General features: G+C 43.7%; 5 protein-coding genes across 7 annotated transcripts; 2 read left to right on the top strand and 3 right to left on the bottom strand.

The window, feature by feature from the left end:
• Positions 1-58: 58 nt before the first annotated feature.
• LOC131889236 (uncharacterized) lies at positions 59-13,164 on the bottom strand. 3 transcript variants are annotated; one of them, XM_059238301.1, is made up of 9 exons: positions 12,775-13,164; positions 12,497-12,709; positions 3,700-4,179; positions 3,309-3,572; positions 1,906-3,236; positions 1,742-1,833; positions 1,440-1,676; positions 1,091-1,367; positions 59-1,013 (listed from the first exon to the last, which is right to left on the bottom strand). In XM_059238301.1, exons 1-9 carry the CDS (start codon positions 12,795-12,797, stop codon positions 298-300), a joined length of 3,633 nt encoding a protein of 1,210 aa, XP_059094284.1. In that variant the 5' UTR covers positions 12,798-13,164; the 3' UTR covers positions 59-297. The 3 variants fall into 3 exon arrangements, with proteins under 3 accessions (XP_059094284.1, XP_059094283.1, XP_059094285.1); XM_059238300.1 differs by having other exon boundaries at positions 1,742-3,236; positions 12,775-13,163; XM_059238302.1 differs by lacking the exons at positions 12,497-12,709; positions 12,775-13,164 and adding an exon at positions 5,194-5,458 and having other exon boundaries at positions 1,742-3,236.
• Positions 13,165-13,561: 397 nt separating this feature from the next.
• LOC131889239 (AP-2 complex subunit sigma) lies at positions 13,562-14,854 on the top strand. The gene is made up of 3 exons (XM_059238308.1): positions 13,562-14,004; positions 14,381-14,526; positions 14,609-14,854. Exons 1-3 carry the CDS (start codon positions 13,881-13,883, stop codon positions 14,768-14,770), a joined length of 432 nt encoding a protein of 143 aa, XP_059094291.1. The 5' UTR covers positions 13,562-13,880; the 3' UTR covers positions 14,771-14,854.
• Positions 14,855-14,865: 11 nt separating this feature from the next.
• On the bottom strand, positions 14,866-15,788 carry LOC131889238 (E3 ubiquitin-protein ligase MARCHF3-like). The gene is made up of 3 exons (XM_059238307.1): positions 15,434-15,788; positions 15,148-15,368; positions 14,866-15,071 (listed from the first exon to the last, which is right to left on the bottom strand). The coding sequence occupies exons 1-3, from the start codon at positions 15,674-15,676 to the stop codon at positions 14,987-14,989; spliced, it is 549 nt and encodes a 182-aa protein (XP_059094290.1). The 5' UTR covers positions 15,677-15,788; the 3' UTR covers positions 14,866-14,986.
• Positions 15,789-16,841: 1,053 nt separating this feature from the next.
• On the top strand, positions 16,842-19,841 carry LOC131888224 (sodium/hydrogen exchanger 8-like). Its single transcript, XM_059237023.1, has 7 exons — positions 16,842-17,931; positions 18,003-18,232; positions 18,314-18,467; positions 18,536-18,742; positions 18,802-19,019; positions 19,081-19,472; positions 19,539-19,841. Exons 1-7 carry the CDS (start codon positions 17,178-17,180, stop codon positions 19,669-19,671), a joined length of 2,088 nt encoding a protein of 695 aa, XP_059093006.1. The 5' UTR covers positions 16,842-17,177; the 3' UTR covers positions 19,672-19,841.
• LOC131888225 (synaptosomal-associated protein 29-like) lies at positions 19,791-21,088 on the bottom strand. Its single transcript, XM_059237024.1, has one exon. It carries the CDS (start codon positions 20,817-20,819, stop codon positions 19,995-19,997), a length of 825 nt encoding a protein of 274 aa, XP_059093007.1. The 5' UTR covers positions 20,820-21,088; the 3' UTR covers positions 19,791-19,994.
• Between the last annotated feature and the right edge of the window lie 246 nt (positions 21,089-21,334).

The following is a 21,334-nucleotide window of genomic DNA, read 5'->3' as shown; positions in this document are numbered from 1 at the left end:
CAAGACTATTAATTAAGGCTTGTTTTCGAATGAGTTTCACAATGAAATCGGTATGAAATGATGGGAATAGGAGAATCTTTGTATGTCGTCATTTTTACAAGAGTTCATATTGGTATTAATTAATGTTCCAGATTTCTGATGTGAGAAAATGCTCTAGTAGACGCAAATAACAGCCGTCGAGTGTTCATATCACAGGATTGTGCAGCCAGTGCAAGTGGTAATTAGTATTGTCCTTCAAGAAAAGAAGGGTCGTTTGTCTTTCGTTGGACACGTATAAAGTGTCCCCTTTCTTCAAAGTTAACGTAGCACAAGCACAGCATTAGGAGGGGGTGCTTGAATCTGATATTCGCTTTTCTTGTTACTGATCCAATCCGCTTTGTCCGGATCAAAGTTCTTGAATAGGGCCTTTTGTTTGGCGGTTTGACCGATGCGCAAAGGAGAAGTGGATTTACTTCGATATTGAACCGGAGTAGAGCTGCCCTTCAGTCGGCTCCGATGGCTTCGCCCATTGACCAGTAATCTCTGTTCATCCTCGTTTTCATACTCGGACTCGGTAAGGAGGACCAAATGGCCATTGCGGGGAGCTCGCTCAACATAATGTTGCTGATACTGAAGGGATCTCTGCTTGACTGGCGTCGGGTCATCATGGACACTGTTGTCCAAAGCTCCAAACATGTTACGCACTTGAATGGCCGGTAACGAGGGCAGTGGGATATCGGGGGCTACTTTCTTGACTCGAAATCTTTGGCTTCTGGATTCTCTGCTGGTTTCTGGCGAGGAATCCGAGTCCCCGCCCAACTGGAATCGATCGCTTGATCGATACAACTTCCTGTCCCCAGGTTGGAATGTGTAATACACATTGGGTAGGGCATCCTCCCGATCGTCGTCGTCGTCGTCGTCATTGACTCCGTTTAAAATTAGATCTTGAACCCGACTGGCGGAGGACACCTTGTTCAAGCGCCGTTGCATTCGCTTTCGTTGCTTCTTGGACAAATTTCCATTAGGTAAATTAACTGTGAACGGCAAACCAAGAATACGACACATGAACCCTTTTTTTCAGGACATCCAATCGGACCATTAAGATACTTACAGTCTAGACTTTTCCGTCTTCTCCCTCGATGAACGGCAGGGTCGTTTTCAACCCTAAGATGGCGATTCGCTTGAGGATCTTGACATCGCCTATTGTCATCGTCAATGGCTGTTGACTCTGACTTATGAAAAGGAATTGCGAAGTGGACGGCATCATTGTCCCTCTTCTCAGATGAAACGGACGGTCGCCTCCTCGAAGATCCTCGTAGAATGCAAGAATAAATTATGAACCCCACGACAATCTCCACAATCAAAAAGATCAGATGGAACCCAAGGCCCTTGAAAACGAAAACAAGACCGAGGTTTGAGCAGATGAAGATGGGCAAATACGCGTTTTTTATGTTTCATACCCAAATGCCGACAGTCTCTACTTGAGTGGTCAAGTTTTCCAACGTTAGGGTGAGCTCCTTGACGATGGTTTGTAGATGCAGGAGTTGGGCCCGATCCTCAGCGGCAGCTCCATTAGTCTGGGCCAATGCATCAGAACTTTGACGAACAAGAAACTGCAGGTCTTCGATTTGCTTCTTATACCGAACACTCAATTCCTCCAGATATCCGCTACTTAGAGTGACATTTCGTTCCAAGGTCTACAAGGACATAAAGCGACAGTTTTCCTTCAAGATATCAGCCAAATTTTCCGAGTCATCCGTACCTTGATTTTATTGGTCAATTTCTGCCACACGGATTCCTTTTGTTGTTGGGAATTGATGGACTGAGCATGAGCAGTCTTAGAAACGTGGGCATCTGCGGTAGGAGACACGTGAACAACCTTAGGCGGATCCTTCAACTCGGTGGGATCCATTTTGGCTATTTTACCATTGGCTGATAGTTGTTCGGATTCGGTTTGTTTGGACCTCTCGTTTTTAATGGGATTGCCATTCATACGGTCTTCACCATTTTTGGCACCTTTTTCGATGATAACCGTTTGGCCATGAGGTGTTCCGTCTGAAGCGGCCACAAATGCATTCTCAATATCTTCAGTCTTGTTACGGTCTGCTGCGTTATCTGGTTGTTCATCACTGGGACTGATTCGATTAGTTTCATCTGGTTTTCCTTTGAAATCATTCTGACGATTCGGGGGAAGAGGCAAGCTGCCGTCATCGCCAATGGGCGCTTGAGCCTGTGCATTTCCCCTCGAGTTTTGGTCATCTTTGACACTCGATAATTGATCACCTGGATCAGATCCGGTCCAATTGCTCTTGGCATTTTCAAGATCCAAAGTCTGCGTGTTCTTTGACGCCGAGGAATCAACAAGCGAATGAGCGAACTTAGAGATCCCTTGGTCAATGAGAAGGATATTGCAAAGAGCAATTGTCCGGCTGGAGCCGAAAAGAGTGCGATGAAAATCCATTAGTTGATAACCAATACAAACGCCATGATCGTGCTTTGGTCCTCCAATTTGTTCGAATCCATTTTCTCGGCAGGCCCAATTCATTAGACTAGTCCTTAGGGCCGGGATCTGCAGGGAGCTCTTGAGCATATTATATTTGGTGGCCAGCAAGTAATACACGTCGCGATATCGCTCTTCCTCACAACCAGGGCAATGTACCTCAAATACGAACGAGTTGCCAATCAAGCTAGATTCGTTGAGGGCCACATCCATCTTTTGGAATTGATCACTTGTCCTGAACACGCCCACAACTCGTTCGATGGTTTCATCCACTTTTTCTTTGATGAAACTTACAATGTCCTTCTTTTTTGGCGGTTCCTTCTCCAACTCTAGTGCAGCCTCAGTTGGTGGTTGATGAATGTTTTGTTGATGGTCATCATCGTCGTCGTCATCGTCGTCATCATCTCGCCCGATTAGCTCAATCTCAGAGATCCCAAAGATCCGAAACATTGAGATCGGGCAGTAATGCTCACTTCCGTGATGGGAGAGGATCTCAATTTTGGCATACTTGCCAAAAACGCTCTCTTGGGACGTGAAAGTTTGAACGGTTCTTTCATCTTTGGCTTGAAATTGACCAAAGAGCACCCAATCCTTGTCTCTGGCTGGGTAATTGCCGCCTAGCCACACTCGAAATTCGTGAGGAACTGAAGAGTAGAGCTCAAAATTGGCAATTTCCACTTTAAAGGCTTTAATGGACTCGCATAACTCAACCACGAACCAAGCACTGTCAGTACATGTGTTGAGCATGTACTCGTCTCTGCAAGACGCAATCAGATTAATTAGTACTCATGGCACATTCTTTCAGTAGATAAAGAGAGGATCAAATAACCTGGACGTGGAAATGATGTTACTGGCTCCTTGGGATTCGGAGTTGGCGCCAACCACTTTCGCCCCACAATCCAGGCTGGCAAAGTTTTTCTTGAGAGCTTTATTGGGAACCATTACACTGGGAGGAGGTGGGGCATGGTGACTAGATGATACCTTGCCATTTTGCTGCTGTTGCTGTTTCATTTTCTCCTTTTCTTCGACCACCTTTTTCCGTTTTTCCTCCTTCTTTTTCTCCTCCTCCTCAAGCGCCTTTTGAGCCCACTCGCTGAAACAAAGAGGAAAAGAACATTATCCCTGATGGCTTAGTTGATTGTGGGTCAACACAACTGTTAATCAAATGATCCGCTTTGTAGACACAAGAAACGTAATAAAACGCACAATAGCCCACCAACCTAAACGATGGAATGTCTGGTTCGGTATTGTTGGCAGTTACATCATCAGCCGGATTTCCGCTCCCTTTCTTGGTAAGATTTTTCTCTCCGACTAATGGATCCATTTCCTGAACCACATTATTTGGATCCTTCCCAACCTCGTTAGATTTTGTTTCTTCTGGAGACGAATCTCCTTCCTCTACCGTTGGGGATCCAGCCAAATGATCCACAATAGGCGGAGGGTCTACTTTGGGTTGTGGTGGGAGCTGATTTCTAGGAATCGCTTTAACCACATAGATCTCGTCGTTTGGGGGTGTAGGAGGGGGCTTGGATGAACTTTGGGTGTGTGTCCCCGATGTCAATGGAAGATCGCGGACGGGCATTTCTAAAGGGGGAGTTAATATTCGGGATGGTTCCTCTATTTTGGGCCTTGGGGAAACCGTGGGAACTTTAGCCATGGTGGCGTGTGTTCTGGTGGCATGTTGCTCAGGGCAAGTGTGCCTGCAATTCAGAAAAGGGAGGAGACGGTTTTATAGAAATCATAGAAAAGCGGAAAACATAAGCGCCAGTTTCTTGAACCAAATGACAACTTCTGTTTCTCACATGGATATAACAAAATGACGACGATGGCAACAATTGCATGTTGCCATTACTGCTATATTACAGTGAGAAAGCCACAATTAGGAAAATATTGCTAGTATGTCGCAGTAGGAGGCATACACTATTCAGTTCCTTGCATTTGGAATATTCGTTGTTCCACGTAGAGAGGAAAGAAAAAAAACACTTGTTCGCTTTGAAAATATGAGAGACACACTTATCCTCGTTACAAAAGTCAAGACCATGAGCAAAGGACATGATCAACTGGAGCGAATAAAAAAGAGGAGGAGGAGGAGGAGGAGGAGGAGGAGCCGGAAGGTAACTAACGACGGTAACAACGGCAGAACGCACTCAATGTTCCACGAATCTTAAGTGATCCCTATTTCAATGGAACTTGACACACCTTTAGCTAACAACAACTGTACACTTCATATCCAATCGATGGAATAGTCTGCAACGCAATTCTCCTCAGACGTTGAATGTTCAGCTAAATGTGATAGGTTGTGCTTAGGATTTCATTCAACATCAAATCGTTCTTTATCCTTCATACCCTTGCAAGCTCAACCTATATATTAACATCCATATTAAAACACCAAACATTTGAAATGCACGGTAAAAGACAAATACGTGCAGTTTCGAACGTTGGCCGTGGTGGGAACAACACTCGAGCAACTTTTCTCCCAATTCCTTTCATACTGTTATTCTTGAGTCGAGTCAGTGGCCTTGTAGTTAAAAAAGCCAAAGGTCAACCAAGTGGATGACTCTAGCTAAGAGAAAAGGAAAATTCTTGCAAACAACAAAACGCGTTCTTCAATAGAAAACAAAACTTTCATTTTGTTGCATCATTTGCGATATAAAAATGGAGCAAGGCTCACTCATTGGAAGATTGGTTGAGTGCAAGTTGGATGGAAGGCTTACCCTTTTTGGTGAGTGTATCCCAATACAGCACTTGAGGTGGTTATGAACTTTCTTAATATAAGCGTGGATTTTTGATGGAACTTGAGAATGTTGATCCCAGCTTTGCTTTTCATTGCTTGCATTGTATTGGCCATCGATGATGGCTTAGAGCGAGCATTGGGACGGACAAAGCTAAACACCCAAGTCTTTTGAATGGAGGTACATGATGGATTTGACTGACACACCCACCTCCGACACACAGTGGGTGTAAGCACTCGATTCAACAAAATGCCTCGACAAGTGCATATAAGATAGCAATGAAAACGAGAGAACTAATCCCATCGGATTTGAGCTTGAGCGATAGTCCTCTGCCGTCATACAAAAGGGTTTCTTTGCTTCATGTAATGGTCATAAAGCAAGAGAATAGCGGGGACTGCAATCACCAGACAAATGAGGCTCAGTGCAAAGTCACTCACGAATGAAAGCCAATGTTGTAGCTCCGATTTGGGCTGCCACACTTCCACATGGACGGGATCGTCCCCAAAGGATTGATTTTCATGCTTGCTAAGGGGAAATCCATCGCCTTGCACCAGGAATCTGTCATCAACATCTTTTTGTTCATTTTCCATAGACGAGTCATTGATCACGGGAAAGGAGCATTGGGCGTTGGGTGAGGAAGAAAAGGGTCGATAACCATTTTCAATTGACACGGGACTTCGGTGTCCCGTGGAGCTCTCTAACTCGTCCTGGTATCGACGCGCGAACGTGTCTTTATGGCATTGAGACGACGACGACATTCCTCGTCGTTTCTGGAGATTTCCCTGAGCACTTTGCAGTGAAGAATGCAAATCCAGCCAATCATTCTGAACAGAATCGTTTTCAGGGATGCTGCAGAGCTTTGGAGGACTGAGATGGCGCCTTTTTTCTCTCCATTTAGACGAAGCAAAATTGATATGATCCTCAGAGAGGTCTTGAGTCGTGGCTAGGAATATTAGACTTTTCGGCCGTCGACGGGATATGCTGAAGGCCGATTTCTCAGGCCGAGCTAATCCCAAAGAGGAGGTAGATTCAAATTTGTCGTCGTTCTCACCAGAATCTTCGCTAGAATCTGGCGAGCTTTCCACGCTATTGCGACTGGACCGTGAAGAAGACAATGCATTGAAAGTTGGAGCAAATGTTTTAGCCCTTTTAAAGACAGTCCGGTGGCTTCCAGTTGACAGGAACCCTGTGGCACTCATGTTTCTCGACGATCCAGAAAACCCTTCCGACACAACCGCTTGAAGAGATATGTGGTAAAGACACTTGGATTTTTCGTGAACCAGATCCAATTTCTGAGCAACTGATCGAGTGAAAATTGTGAACGCGGTAAAAAGATTTTCTGTTTTTTTACTTTACTTGCTTTGAAATCAAAAGATTAATCGAGGGAAAGAAAATTCATTCCAATCAAAGAGCTCAGTTTCGTAAGGACAGTAGGGGACGTCTTCAAAGAAGCGTGAACAATTCAAATTGCTCTATGAACGTGTCATTAGTTGGTGCTTGCCAAGTAATCGATACAATTACTTCGAACTGTCTTTTGACCGTCGAATAAGGCGAGCACTGACCTTGATGGACTGCATTTCACTTAATTCCGCCTAACGTCCAAAGTGACGTCCTCAAGTCACCAAAGGCAACTGGCTCCTCTCACTTGAGGTTTTGATTGGAAAGCTTCAAGCCATCTTCAAATAGAAGTCGCTTTTCACCACATATCACTGACGACTTCAATATTTCCTTTCAGAGTAAGGCAACCACAACATGATAGGTCTAATAAAACGCGATCATATTGAGCGACCTCCTGTCGAGATAGATCCTCATGCGGCAACTGAATACTCTCCGCACTCGATATGACTGGGAAAGGCTACGTATGTACAATAACTCGCTTTTGTAGAAATTAGGTTTTCGTATTTTTCGGCGCATTTCACGGGAGAAAGATCCACAACAGGCCTTCAAAACGCCGAGGACTTGTTTTCACGAAGGACCCAGTCAATGGTGCCTGCAAAGCTGGCGTGGAACAGAGAAGGACACACATGGAACAACTGTATGAAGGCACGAAACGCAGGACGCTTGCTGGTTGGCTGGCTCACTATCTATCTAGCTGGCTAGCAAGCTAGATAGCTAGCCAGCCAGCCAACTCGCTGGCTATTAGACATCCACATTCCTCACCAGCTCTCGCTATTTGTTTGCCAGGTGGTGTTCAACAAACGTGGATGGACAAGGGCTGTACTGCATACGTACAACAACTGCGTATGGTATCGCATGGAACCCACTCGTACGTACATTGTACGTACACCTAGAAACTCGCTTCCTTCCGTGAAAGTATCCAAGCGCAACAAATCGAGTGCAGACTCAAGAGGAGCGAAGGAGGGTAACTGGCGGATCCTCGCAATGACAACCCGGGGAAAATGGGGTTCGAAGGATCCCGGGAACGCAGCGCGTTGTTTCCACTTTGTTAAAGGCAAGCAGCCTTTTGAGTTCAAATGCAGCAAAAGGTTGGCCATTTAAAGCGTCACCAACCTTTGACAGTATCATCATAATTTTGGGTACTAGAATATTCATTCTGATGACTAACATTGCCCGTCTGATGGTGGCTGGAAATTTGACAGCAGTCCGTTGCATTGGATATGTTTACGTACCTATTTATTTCTAGGGGAAAATAAATCTGACAATCTGACTAAAACCACGGTCCTTCATGAAATCATTCGAGCATTCAATAAAAGGAATTCGGAAAAGCCTATCTATGCACTTGCACTGGTTTTACAAATTCGCCTATCAGGCTTGAGGAATGCCAAAAGCAAGCAATGGACCAAAGAGGTTGAGGTCCAAGGTAATGGTCAGCTCGTCATCAACCTTAAAAGGAAAGGCCTATACTAACTAGAACTAGTAGAATGACATACCGTATTTTTGCTGAGGTTCATTAAAATATTGTCGACTAAGGGAAAAGAAGTCATAAATAGAAACTGCCCAGCAGTCTGCTTCAGAGTGTTCATTTCAACTTCTTTGTTCATAATACCATTGATCTTCACGGCAAAGCAACGAAAGAGCAAAGTACTGCATGCCGCCATTAGTATTCTTAAATATGTAGATGGGGAATACTACTTAGTGGCTGAAGTGGTTCAAAATAGAGCCGCTATGCCTAATACTAATTGGAAGTATCTCCGAATTGTTCAAAATGCTTCGGGTAAAGCTGCGAGCTCTTGACTAGGGACACACAAGGGTTAGAATGCCAGGTCAAGTTTACAGAGAAACACCCAAACACATCTTGGCATATGTCTAGCTCAAAAAACCATGACGAACAACTTTGATTCGTTTGCTTTATGCGATTCTAGATCAGATAAAAAACTTACATGCATTAAACTACACAATGAACTAAAAAAAATTAAAAAGATTTGCATAAAAATAAGGAGACGTTTAGTTATCAATTGAAAAGAAATTGGAATATGATCTAGTATTTCGCTTCTGAGAGAAGAAAAAAAAAGATATTTTTTATTCTATTTCAGCCGACTTCCTTAGCATTAATGGGAATGGGATGCCCAACAGTTCGAGACAGAAAAAAATATCTATGTTTCTTGAGAGAAAATCATGCATCGCAAGAAAATCAAAGGTGCTTCTTATGATTTTTTTCGAGCTAGAAAAATCTGAAGATGAGTTTGGGTTCTCTTGAATTATTTGATAAGACAGTTTAACCACCGAGGACAGAAATTCGTATTAATTACCCTTCAGGTTATCCTATGGATATTTTTAATGTAAAAAAGTCCATTTTTCAAGCTTTGCAAAACAGTAGCTTTAAGTCCGCCAACTCTAATTCGTTGGTTAATCAGACGTTATATAAATTGAAAGTTAAATAAGATAAATAGCTAATTCAGCTTGAACTACTTGGGATCCCATTTCCAGTAGCGGTAAGGAAGTCTGCAAAACAAAGTCAAGCAGTATTTTGCTAAGATTTCAAAGATTCATACCAGATTTGAACCAAGTTTCTGTTCTTCATTCTTCAACATCTTTGTTTTCATCTTATAAATGTCTACGTTGACGGTATTTTTCAAGCATTCATCAGATAAATATCGGTGAATTAGCCGATCAACCGGTATCAACCGAGGCTAGAACGTGACAATTTTTCACAAAGTAACTTGCATACCCTACAACAAATAAAGCGCTGTAATTTTCAATTTCTTTTTCTATTAGGAAAATATTTTGACCCAGGTAACAACTGGTTTTTAGATCTTGTCATCACATTGATCTAACTCCATTCAATTTTATTAGGATAAACCTTTGAAAAAGAGCGAAGGTTCTCAAATCTGATTAGACTCACATTAGGAAAAAGTTGCGAAGCATCGCAATGATACTTTTTTATCTCTTGCTATTGATTGCATAGGTCAAAATTTAAGATCAAACTTCAGCAAGGAGTTCGTCTTTGTCCCGTTTTGGTCCAGACTTTATTTTGACCCATTACTACGACATGAAAGTATTTCCCATGGAAACAACACCATCACTATTAATTTGTACCAATCTGTTCAATTCAATAACCTTCGTAGCCTTCACTAAACTCAAAAACATTCCACAATCTTTGACAACTTGGGTCACTTATTCATCCCTTTTCGACATGGTGGCTCTCGTTTTATATGTGCACTAAAATACAGAAAACATGAATGACCCCAAAACTTTCCTATCAACTCTTTCCTCTGTCAACTCATTGTAAATTCTTTCTGAAATAAACAGAACTAACAAAAATGCCGGTTTTTAACACCTGAAACACAAAAAAGTCTGAGTCTGAAAGGTCAATTTCAAGTAACTTCAAAATATTCAAGATCTTTACCATTCAAGAAGACTTCGTTTAAAGTGATAAATTCAAAGCTAAATATCAACTTCAATCTCAGTAATCGATATTTAATATCTCATTCTCGAATGTAACTTGTCAGCTTGATAGCAATATTTGAATGTCTTATCTATTCCTTATTAATATCATTTCTGTTTTAACTTAATTGCTCTTTCGAAGCAAGATAAAACCAACCCGGATACCACTTGCTATAGCAGAGATAGTCTCATTTGAATTGAAACTTTGTGAAAATAGCAATAAAGAACCAGAATGTCCCTTGTTTGGTTTATAAAAGTAGATCAACCGAAACGGTATTAACAAAATGAAACATCTGTTGAATCTTCTGTGAGGAAGATATCTTTTTAATTTCCCCAAGTAGCTTTTTGTGTGCAAGTATCATTACAGTATACTAAGAAACTATGCAAAAATGATTTTCCCAGAGGGCTATCGAATAAATCAATCGCATCAACAAAGCAATTGAATTGATTGCAAGCCGCAATGGACGCAAAATTTACCGAAATTCTGCCGTTTTATCATGGATATTTGTCAAGGTTTGGATGGTCATATTGTCTAATTGAATGAAGCAGACATGTACAGCCGTACAGACATCGAATAAATGCAAGAAGCGAAAACAAATGTTCACCTCTATTCTTACAAAGAAGCCTTACAAGAGCTCGTTCATGATGGAACATGTGTGGAAACCTTTTATGATCCTATATTTAGCACGACCACATGATGCAAACTTGACACAAAGGGTCCAATTTTCTTCTCAACTAATCCTGGCAATTTTTTCTTCAAATTTTAAAATGGAAAATTACCCAGATCGATTTCTAGGGAGCGTTTCACATCTAGTTTGGGAGCCTTGCCCAGTGATTCAGCTCCAAAGAGTGATCCCACCTTCAAGGCGGCAGGCGTTTTGGCCGAAAATGCATTAACGGTCATGTTACCAAAAGTGGAAGATTTGGCTTCCCATCCACCCAGATTTTTGTCCGGACTAAGGAATGTCGAGGACAGCGCCGGATTTGGCCGAGTCTCGCTCGTCATCCGCAATAACTCGTCTCGCTCCTTGACCGCAGCATCTCGTTCCAGCTTAATTTCTTGAAGAGTCTGCTTGGTGCTCTCCAAATCAACTGAGACTGATTTCAGTTGTCCCAAACAAGCCGAGAATCGTTTCTCTTGGTTCTGTTGCATCATACCGGCGTGACCATTTTGAAATTGGACACTCTTAAAGAGAGCCTTGATTTTTTCCACGGGGTCTTGGAACATTTTGGCCACGTCTGCTTTCATGCTGGCACCCAATTCAATGCATTTTAAAGGATGGGCTTGACACATGGGACATTTGGCTGGGCTATTTCGGAGTGGGACGCATTCTTCACAAAACACGTGACCGCAATTGGTTAAGAAGATCTGCTTGGTGGCTCCACTTTCGGGTAGATAAACGCATTCGTTGCAATGGATCCAAAACAGGTCCATGTTGAGTTTCGCACAGAAATAGATTTGGACCACTCTTTCCACAATGGTTGCATTGCATGGGAGTCACATTTTTAACAAACGTTTGCTTAAATGTCTTCTTAAAAGACTTCTAGTTGTTTGTTTTTTGTAAAATAAAGAGAAGGAGCAAGTTTTGTAAAAATGATATTTCTTGCACTCTTATTCATATTTTGAAATAAAAATTCACAAATCTATGTTCAGCAGATACCTAGGCTGTCTAAAACAAGGGAATGCATATTATTCTGCCTTGTCTGCAATATTTATAACATCCGTCAATATTTCTTTTGTTAAATGTTAGCTTTTTATAGGTTTTAAATGGATCAATACACTTTTCTGATTTATTTCAAATTTAGAGTCTGGTTGTGGATTCCTTTGTTAAGTTTAACTGGAAGTCTTGGCATTTGAACAAATGCAACAAGTGTTGTGTATACTACCGTCATTATTCTCATGCCAACGTAACGCTTTTGTAGTTCTTCAGATCGTTCTTTTTTTCACTCCCACACTACGTGGCTTAGTTCGGTGGATTACATAAAGGATCCTTTGAAAGCAAATTTACAGCAGCATGGTCTTGCCATTCGTTAGAGCAATATGAGACAGTTCCCATTTGAAATAAATTGTACCGGTTACAGCAACAAAAAGAAACTTCAGACCTGGACACATGGAATTCATCCGACGGTCTTTTGCTTTTCCGTGATAAACATAAGGAGTTTGACAAAGAGAATTAAACGACGGATGACAAAAAGCAAACAATTCAGCTCCCAAAATTATCGCTAATTAAAGTCTGGCAACGAAGTCGCGTTACTTCAAAATAGAATTCTTGATTGGCTTTCTAATGCTAATATTATGATAACGACTCATCCAAAAAAGAACAAACAGATAAGCATTGTCTACTAGAACAAACATTGACCTAAAAAAACATGATGGCATGAAAGTATTTTCCAGATTCAGATTTTGACCAGCCCTGAAATGACGAAATATTGAGCCTACCTCAAAAGAGTAAAAGGCACCATCCACGAGGCTCGAAAATTGTGACATTGACGATTCATGGGCGGGAGATTATGTGTGGGTGGGTTGTGATGCTGTGGGGTTAAAGACGATCCCGTCCCTGGGGCTGACGAAGGGACATAGTTCAACTCACTGTCCATTAGTCCCCAGGTCGCGGATTCCAATCCCACCCAAATCCACAGGAAAACCCAAAACCTGAAAGTAGTTCGTTTCATTAACATCCCGAGCCTCATTTTGCCAACCACCCCTGAACCGCTTACCCGAATCTTTTCCGGCGCTTCATACCAAAAACCCCCTGAGCCACAGTGGTGGATTTAACGGTTGGCGTAATATGGGCAAACCCGTTTGAGAACTCGATCACAATACCAATGAGGGGTATTGGAGGTCGAGGCTGAACATATTCCACTGAGCCTGTGGGTCCGGGATGGATATCTCAATCGGACAAAGCTATCTATTCCATCCATCCATCCAATTTAGCGCTGAGCGGCGGTCACACGGAGACAGTTGCTATTATCGAAGATGATGAAAGTCGTCAAGAGTGAATGAGTAAGAATGATTTTCATTCAAGTCTCCAAGCGAGAAGAGCCCAGAAGACACTGACTGAGTGGCTCTTGAAATATTTTGATTGCGTTGCAATCAGGGTGACCACAGCCATCCCATTCAATTTCCTTGTGCAAACAGTACTCATCATGACATTTGAAGGCACGATTCAAGCTAGACCTCTATTTAGTCTATTTCAAGCTCCACACTTGACGTCATTTGTTGCGCGAGATGTCAGACTTTCCTAACATGTTAGGAGCCCTTGAGCACCGGGCGAACCCTGGTTATTTTGATTTGGTGTTGTTCTCTGGCCTCGCCGACTCAGCCTGAGTGAGCTTCGAACTTCGATGAGTCAAGTGACTCAAGTCGGTCAAGTCACATGCACATTCCTGCCTGGGCTCTCTGGCCTTGTCAGCTAGCTGCCTTGGGTGTCAGTCACCCTCTCTCTGTCTCTCTCTCTGTCAGCTGCTCTTTGAGAAGAATCCTCCTCCCTCCCTTTTTCATCATCGGACTTGAGATCAGGCCTGTTCGTTGGTTGGAACTTCTGTACTGTGTGTGGCTCTGCTGGCCAAGGCTGTGAGTGAGAAGGAACCCGTCGAGAGCGCGTGTGAGAGGACACTGAAGAGTGAAGACTTCCATCGATCGCTGTGGTGGCATCTCATGGTGGTTGTGGGTTCATTTCATCAAGCTTGGGCACGGACCGCGATAGCCAGGAGAAGTGGGCGTTTTGAAGGACCTGTTTCCCGGAGAGCATCAACGATAGCGACGACGACGACGAGGATTTTTTTTTCGGGATTGAGCCCACGGTCGATTCCCAACTCTCGTCATGCCGATCAAGTTCATTTTGATCCAAAACCGAGCGGGCAAAACCCGCCTGGCCAAATGGTACACCAGTTTCGAGGCCGAGGAGAAGCAGAAGCTCATCGAAGAGGTTCACGCCTTGGTCACGGGTAAAGCACTTCGGCACTGACACGTCATCCACCAGTTCCGCCCATGAGTAGGGAATCGTACTTGAGATTCAGTCCCTTGGGCGTTAATGGTTCTGTGGAAACCTGGGGAGGGTTAAACTCAGATCATGGAGAGAGTTTTGCGGTCAATTTTTTGAACGGGTGTCAAGTAAGACCATTCTAGAGCGAGACGGGGGTGGGCCCTTTGGGATGTCAACTATATGCTTTTGGCAAGGTTGCATCCAGTCGATTTGTCCTCATTGGTAGCTTCGACTGATACCTCTGGATTGATCATCCTTCTCACTTGCGTTAATGATCATGATCAAACATGGCATTGGTTGTTGCAATATGATTACCAAGATGTCTTCCTTTTTTCCAGTGCGGGATGCTAAGCACACGAATTTTGTGGAGTTCCGTAATTTTAAGATCATATATCGGAGATATGCCGGTCTCTACTTCTGCATTTGCGTGGACGTGTCCGACAATAACTTATTTTATTTGGAGGCCATCCACAACTTTGTCGAGGTAAGTGTACATTGACGTTCAGATGGTTTTTTCCCATCTTGTATGTTGTGAATGGGTGTACCAATGCTTAATTTACTTCTAGGTTCTCAATGAATACTTCCACAACGTTTGCGAGCTCGATCTGGTGTTCAATTTTTACAAGGTCTACACGATAGTTGACGAGATGTTTTTGGCCGGAGAATTGCGCGAGACCAGTCAGACCAAAGTATTAAAACAATTACTCATGTTGAATTCGTTGGAATAAGTTATGTGGGTCCGAAGGCACACGCGCATACTCTACATATTGGATCAATCCAGGAATGAATAATAAAAACATTACACCCGTTCATTGAGACATAGTCATGTTTGTGAATGTGTTTTTATTGGTGAAAACAACCGATCGAAAACAGTTGATATTCAGATTTGTCATGGGCTGCTGATATAGCCCAGCCAGATTTGAAATGTGATTTATAAAAAAAATTCAAACAATGTCGGCTTGATCGACTTGAGTCAACTGGACGGTTTGATTTTCTTTCCGCCAAGTCAAGATCCATTTGATTTGAAACCTGCAATGTCAAAGAAAAAGAACCATCAGTCTGAAATAAATGAACATGGTAATGCAGCCAAAGGGCAAGCTCATACCTAATGGTTACGATAACCCAGGCAGTATACACGAGAACCAGAAAGAGGGCCAGACTTAAAAGAACCACCGAGGCACACCCACCCACCACGTCCGAATGGTTGACAGCCCCCAAAACGCATAAATAGGCCGAGATCAAGGACATGGGAGTTAAGATAAAAAAGCATATCGTGTCGCCAATGATGTTGCGATGAGCATCTGAGAATGGCGACCGTAGTAGCCACTGGAGGACAAGAAACATATCAATACTCGAGGTGATAAAGCACGGCACATTGATGTCTCACTCACCCGGGTTATTGATTTCGGGTTCTTGTGCACGAGAAATTTGCGGCCGCAGAGTTCGCAATCGTCCTTATTGACGGTGGAAAGCCATTTCTCCAGGCAGACCTGGTGGATGGTTCCCACCGATCCGGAGCAAGCACAAGGGGATATCAGGGGAATTAAACGATCACCTTCATGGCAAATGCGGCAAATCACGTGGGACACCGTGGATCCCTGACTGATATTGACGGCCTGCATTGGACCAGCCATGGGAGAGGCCGTGACGCGGCAGAGTTGCTTGGGAACCGAGAGACACGCCTAGTTTCAATGCAATGCGTGTGCCTGACAATCTGTACAATAGGTAGGTGTCAAGAAGCTGACATGTAAATGGATGAAAACGAGCAGAATTTCTGATAACAAGTCTCACATCCTTGCATCAATCTAGGAATCGGTACTCTTCCTCTAATATGCTTTTGCATGCCTTGTTTTTTCGCTCCTGATCAATTAAGATAACGTGTAAAAAAACCTAAAGACTCAATATGAACAAGAAATTGAAATCTATAACTTGTCATCGCAATTAGTGAGCTGAATATTGGGCAAATCTTGTGCAATGTTGGCCCAAAACTTGAGTGGCTCAAATTTGCAAAACAAAACCCCAAACAGCAAAATTCGAAATGTTGTCACCTCCAGCTCGTAGTAGTAACAGACACTAAAGATTAATTGGTTATTTGGGTTTTCATTTCAATGATTGGTTCTTTGGTAACGGATGTAAAATGAATATTAATAATTAATAAGCAACATTTTTTCTAATTTTTTATCAGATTTGAACAGCCTTCTCAACCTCTCTAAAAACAACTTAATTGAAAAAATTAACCCTTCTTGAATTTCAAATTCATAAAGATGGCCAATCAATCGCCTTTGCCCCCTTTTTTAGATAGGGAATTATTTTGTATTGGGCCCTTTCCTGACTACAAAAGAGTATATCATATCGAATCAGTTTCCCCTGATCATGGTACTTTTTTTCTTCTCTCTATTGTGGGCCATACCTAGTTACTGTTTTCTGCATCTTTCGGGCACCTCTAATACGGCAAGACAAGAAATTGCATCGAACTCAATCACCGAATATTTCATTCTTTTTAATAGTGTTCGATGAAAAGTGTCTACGAAACGAATTGCCGAGGTATCAAACAAGGTTATGACTGGTGAAACCAGGGTTCTCACTCAGGAAATACCATTCGTTTAAAATATATAGTACACGCTCTACTTTCAAAAACCTTACAACTCTCAACCACGGATGCAGCAGCTAACGAATGCATTAGTAAAAGGTAGGGTGAAATATCTAGGGGCCGCCAAATCAGCATTAGCCTCTTCTTTTTCGTTCAGTTCAAGCCTACTTAATTCAACATCACCCGTTTTTTTTTAAGTTTCCCGCTAAACAGCCGAGTATTTATGCACACATCACCGATATCGATGACCTGTTGTGTTGATGATCTGGCTGCTATCAAGTAGAAAAAACTGGAACGAATCCGTCGAGAAATCTAATCTATCATTTGCAGCTTTGACGTCTCTCAGCTCACGGTTTAATCAGATCATTCCGTCATCCATGCATCCATGACACTTGCGCCGCCCACCAACCTGACTAATCCTTTGCTCCACACTACGCTAAGGCTCCGTACGAGCACGGATATTCCATCGCTGCGTCCACACCGTCCACCCCCTCTCAGGTATTCATCGCGACTAAACATTGGCTGTAGTATGGATTATTGGACTCATGCCCCTTAAATCGAAGACACGGCCCGTCAGACGAACAAGAGTGTCGCCCATCCGTCAAACGCCCCTGGAAGGTGTGCCCGAAATGGGACTGGCGCTTTGTCGGCGAGCCTCCTGGTTCTGGGCCGGACTGGGGGTAATCCTCTTTCTGGCCTTGTCCACGCCTTATAAATGGGTTCAGGCCGACAATCACGACCTTGAGGGTCAAATATTGGACAAGAATCTGAAAGAGCTGTTTCAACTGGGGAATGGACTGATGCCTGGGAGAAACACCAACCAAAGTCCCACTGCCACATTGAAAGCGGGTTCATCCGAGGCCTTAACGAATAAGAAGTCCCCCCTGGATGATGCTGATGAGAGCAAAGAGGAAAACAATCTGTTGGATGATGGTGATTCGGACGATACCATGACGGAAGAGGAGAAACATGCGGCCAATGAGACCAATGCGGCCGAAAATGCGGCATTCTTGCCGGAAGAAGGCTCAGCAGAAAAGGAACACTCCAACTCTTTGGCCATTTTTTTCGTGCTCTCCGTGATGATCTTGTGCATTTTCTTGATTCATTTGATCCTTCAAATCAAGTGTCACTACCTACCCGAAAGTGTGGCCATTGTGTTCTTGGGCGCTAGCATCGGATTATTCATGCGATTGCTCCCCACCGAGGATGTCAAGAGTGTGGAGTCATTTTCGCCCACCATGTTCTTCCTCGTCCTATTGCCACCCATCATATTTGAGTCCGGGTACAACTTGCACAAAGGTTAGCTAGACTCGGTTCATTTTGCCGGGTAAATTGTGGGCAGCTGTGTAATCTTGAGACTTATGTTTTAGGCAATTTCTTCACCAATATCGGCAGCATTCTGTTATTTGCCATTCCTGGTACCATCATCTCGGCCTTGATCGTCGGGGGTGGGATCTTTCTTCTGGGCCTAGCCGAGGTGGTCTATCCATTGAATTTTGTCCAGAGCTTTGCCTTTGGATCGCTGATATCTGCCGTGGATCCCGTGGCCACTGTAGCCATTTTCCAGGCTTTAGACGTTGATCCAGTCCTAAACATGTTGGTAAACCAGATATCGTTCAGTTGTACAGTCTGTCTTCCTTTTACATTTTGATGACTTAAACATTGCTCTGACCGTTTCTAGGTGTTTGGCGATTCTATCCTCAATGATGCTGTAGCCATTGTACTCACAACCACCGTTCTTGAATCGGATTTACCGGAAATGGCTGCTTACGGAACCATGGGTCAAGTTTGGCATGGGTGCACTCGATTTTTCGTCATTTTCTTGGGATCAGCCGGTAGGTAGCATGATGAGACATTGTTGTGTGCTCTTTAAGGTTACGGCAGTTCTTGTTTTTCTCGGCAGGGATTGGAACTTTAGTGGCCTTGATTAGTGCCTTAACTTTAAAGCACGTGGACCTGTACACCAACCCGTCCTTGGAATTTGCCTTGATGTTGTGCTTTGTGTATCTGCCCTACGCGTTGGCCGAGGGCATTCATCTGTCGGGTATCATGTCCATTCTATTCAGTGGCATCGTAATGAGTCAATACACCCATTTCAACTTGTCCCCCGGTGAGAGAACACTTGTTTTAAAGGTCAATGGGCCCATTAACGCCTGTTTCGTTCTCTAGTCACTCAAATCACGATGCAACAAACAATGCGAACCACGTCCTTCATCTGCGAGTCCTGCGTGTTTGCATACTTGGGATTGGCCATCTTTAGCTTCCCATTGCGACTGGAACCCGCCCTCATCATTTGGAGCATCATTTTTATTCTCTTAGGTCGTGCATTGAACATTTTCCCTTTAGCCGCTTTGTGCAACAAATTTCGAGTGCATCAAATTTCAAAGGTACCATAATGTCAAGGTTACAAAGACCCATTCAATGATCTGAGCATTTTTCTTCAAACAGAAAATGATGCTCATTATGTGGTTCTCGGGTCTTCGAGGTGCCATTGCGTACGCTCTATGTCTCCATTTAGAGTTCAGTGATGAAGTTCGCAAAGTTCTGGTGACGACAACCCTTGTAGTGGTGCTTTTCACGACTATTGGTTTAGGGGGAAGCACAATGCCCTTGCTCAAGTTCTTGGAAACGAAACAACCTCGGCGAAATCGGCGTGGTCGAAAGAAGGAGATCACTTTATCTAAAACCAAAGAAATGGGAGCCACCATTGATTCCGAGCACTTGTCAGAACTCACTGAGGAAGAGGTTGAGACAGCATCGGTATTCAACTTGGGTAGTCGCCGCGTTCAAGGCTTTCTCTATTACGATGTGAAATACATTCGGCCTTTTCTCATCCGGCGGTATGTCAATAGGAATGGTTTGAGTTAGACTTATATGTTTTACTAATGTGGATTTTTTTATTCTAGATTTACCCAGAGAGAGATCAAGGAAGGGAGAGGACACGTGACTCAACTGACCAACAAGTGGATGCAAGACATGCAAGGCTCGCCGTTGATGATGTCGGAATCCGAAGAAGAGTTTAACCAAGAACACGATTGACTAGTCCAGGGTTAGGACAATTGAGGAGGTGGACCCACTCGAATTGCCGATGCCCCATTTATACACCTGTGATCTATGCTGGACACCTGTTGTTATTCTTTTGTAATGTTCATGCAGAGTTGGTTATTGTTTTACTTTTTATTGAAATGCAACTAGCAATTAATTATGAACAGGTTCATCATTTAAGTGTAAAAGAACAGAATATTGGGCCTAAGTCTGCTAGCACTAGAGTCATGGATCAGTGACCACCGATCATCATCTAGATGGGTGGCGAGTCTTGTATTGATGATAGCAGTAAAGAAGTCATGACGAGGGCGAGGTCCTCACTTCTTGAGCAATTTACTCATATCTTTGTTCTGTTTCTCGACCCGCCATTGCGTGCTGCTCGTTTTGTGATCCAATCGATCCAGAATATCATTATGATCTTCCAGTTCCGTGTTCAGATTCTGGGCCAAACCCTTGAGTCGAGACAAGCCCATGGACATTTCGTCCAGATTTCGATCCAAGATCTCGTCCACGCCACTCCCAGCCATGCGACTATCCTCGGTCAAACCCCGATTATTGCGAAGCCCGGGGTGATTGGATTGCCGCATGCTATCCAACCGACTGTCACTATCTGTGGTACTTAAGCCCACGGCTTTGGCCCCACCCCCAATTTGACCCATGGCTGACAAATTGCCCGTACTCGCACTACCAGAGCTACCCCCCGCCCCGGCGGGTGGAGGGGCTCCACGACCCGAGAAATAGTTCCGAATCCCACCAAAGATACTCTTGATCCCTTGGAGATGACGTTCACTCCGATTGAGTGTGGAGTTGATATCGTCCAATCGGGATTCCGTGGCCTGAAGTTGCTCCTTCTGTCGGGACAACTCTTCCGCCGTGGCTTGGCCCACCTTTTCGGATTCGTACAAGAGTCCCAATGAGCGATGACTCGAATCCACGGTTCGCTCTTCGATTTCCCGCCGCTTTTGCATCAGGGCTTGCTGACGGCTTTCAAAGGTTGGTGCGGTAGCCGTGGTGCGAGCGGGCGGACCGTAGTTAGCACTGGCGTGATTGGGCAGCATGTAACCGGCATGGCCAGTCTTGGAGTGATTGACGAACTCTTCATCGTCGATTTCGTCTTCGGGATTGTAGAAGGGATTAGACATGGTGATGGATTGAATCGGTTGGGGACGGGCTGATGGATGGATCCACAACAATGAGAAGCTTGGTCAGGAGAGGTTATAGGCTTTGGAGTTTGACTGAGGGATCAATATCCGCATTACCACGCCCCTTTGACTCGCTTGCTTTTAGCAATGGCAAGTGGGTTGAACAGGTCAGGTAGGTGAGTCCGTCACTTACTAAACAGAAGAACTCCTGTCAGTCCGCACTCCGCATCACTATATAAGCATAAGACAGACAACTTCCACCTGATGTTCTGCAACTGATGCGTTTCATGGAGAAGCGCCCGATTACAAAGAAAAATTAGAATTTGAAATTCAGGGGAAATTTGGAATATGGGACACACTTGACCAAAACGGAAGGTGGACAAATAGTAACTCCCATCAGCCAATAAAAACTGACTTCAGAGCTAATTGTATAGATTTATAACGGACATTTCAACGATTTCATAAAATGTATCTAACTCTACCGAACTGGGTTTAGTCGCCCTGTTATTAGGGGG

This window comes from Tigriopus californicus, chromosome 10 (genome assembly GCF_007210705.1).
Source record: "Tigriopus californicus strain San Diego chromosome 10, Tcal_SD_v2.1, whole genome shotgun sequence".
Classification (NCBI taxonomy): domain Eukaryota; kingdom Metazoa; phylum Arthropoda; class Copepoda; order Harpacticoida; family Harpacticidae; genus Tigriopus; species Tigriopus californicus.
This window is presented reverse-complemented; position numbering and strand designations above follow the sequence as displayed.

What these genes read in the sequence shown, in the direction of transcription:
- LOC131889236 (XM_059238300.1), bottom strand. Translation starts at nt 12,797, where the DNA reads ATGAAGCGCCGGAAAAGATTCGG. An exon ending in TAGAGACTGTCGGCATTTGG is followed by an intron (nt 1,368 to 1,439) that starts GTATGAAACATA and finishes TTCGTTTTCAAG; the next exon opens with GGCCTTGGGTTCCATCTGAT. An exon ending in AAGACGGAAAAGTCTAGACT is followed by an intron (nt 1,014 to 1,090) that starts GTAAGTATCTTA and finishes TGCCGTTCACAG; the next exon opens with TTAATTTACCTAATGGAAAT.
- LOC131889239 (XM_059238308.1), top strand. Translation starts at nt 13,881, where the DNA reads ATGCCGATCAAGTTCATTTTGATCCAAAACCGAGCGGGCAAAACCCGC. An exon ending in GGTTCACGCCTTGGTCACGG is followed by an intron (nt 14,005 to 14,380) that starts GTAAAGCACTTC and finishes CCTTTTTTCCAG; the next exon opens with TGCGGGATGCTAAGCACACG. An exon ending in CCATCCACAACTTTGTCGAG is followed by an intron (nt 14,527 to 14,608) that starts GTAAGTGTACAT and finishes ATTTACTTCTAG; the next exon opens with GTTCTCAATGAATACTTCCA.
- LOC131889238 (XM_059238307.1), bottom strand. Translation starts at nt 15,676, where the DNA reads ATGGCTGGTCCAATGCAGGCCGTCAATATCAGTCAGGGATCCACGGTG. An exon ending in ACCCGAAATCAATAACCCGG is followed by an intron (nt 15,369 to 15,433) that starts GTGAGTGAGACA and finishes CTTGTCCTCCAG; the next exon opens with TGGCTACTACGGTCGCCATT. An exon ending in TGGGTTATCGTAACCATTAG is followed by an intron (nt 15,072 to 15,147) that starts GTATGAGCTTGC and finishes TTGACATTGCAG; the next exon opens with GTTTCAAATCAAATGGATCT.
- LOC131888224 (XM_059237023.1), top strand. Translation starts at nt 17,178, where the DNA reads ATGCCCCTTAAATCGAAGACACGGCCCGTCAGACGAACAAGAGTGTCG. An exon ending in CGGGTACAACTTGCACAAAG is followed by an intron (nt 17,932 to 18,002) that starts GTTAGCTAGACT and finishes CTTATGTTTTAG; the next exon opens with GCAATTTCTTCACCAATATC. An exon ending in CATTTTCTTGGGATCAGCCG is followed by an intron (nt 18,468 to 18,535) that starts GTAGGTAGCATG and finishes TTTTCTCGGCAG; the next exon opens with GGATTGGAACTTTAGTGGCC.
- LOC131888225 (XM_059237024.1), bottom strand. Translation starts at nt 20,819, where the DNA reads ATGTCTAATCCCTTCTACAATCCCGAAGACGAAATCGACGATGAAGAG.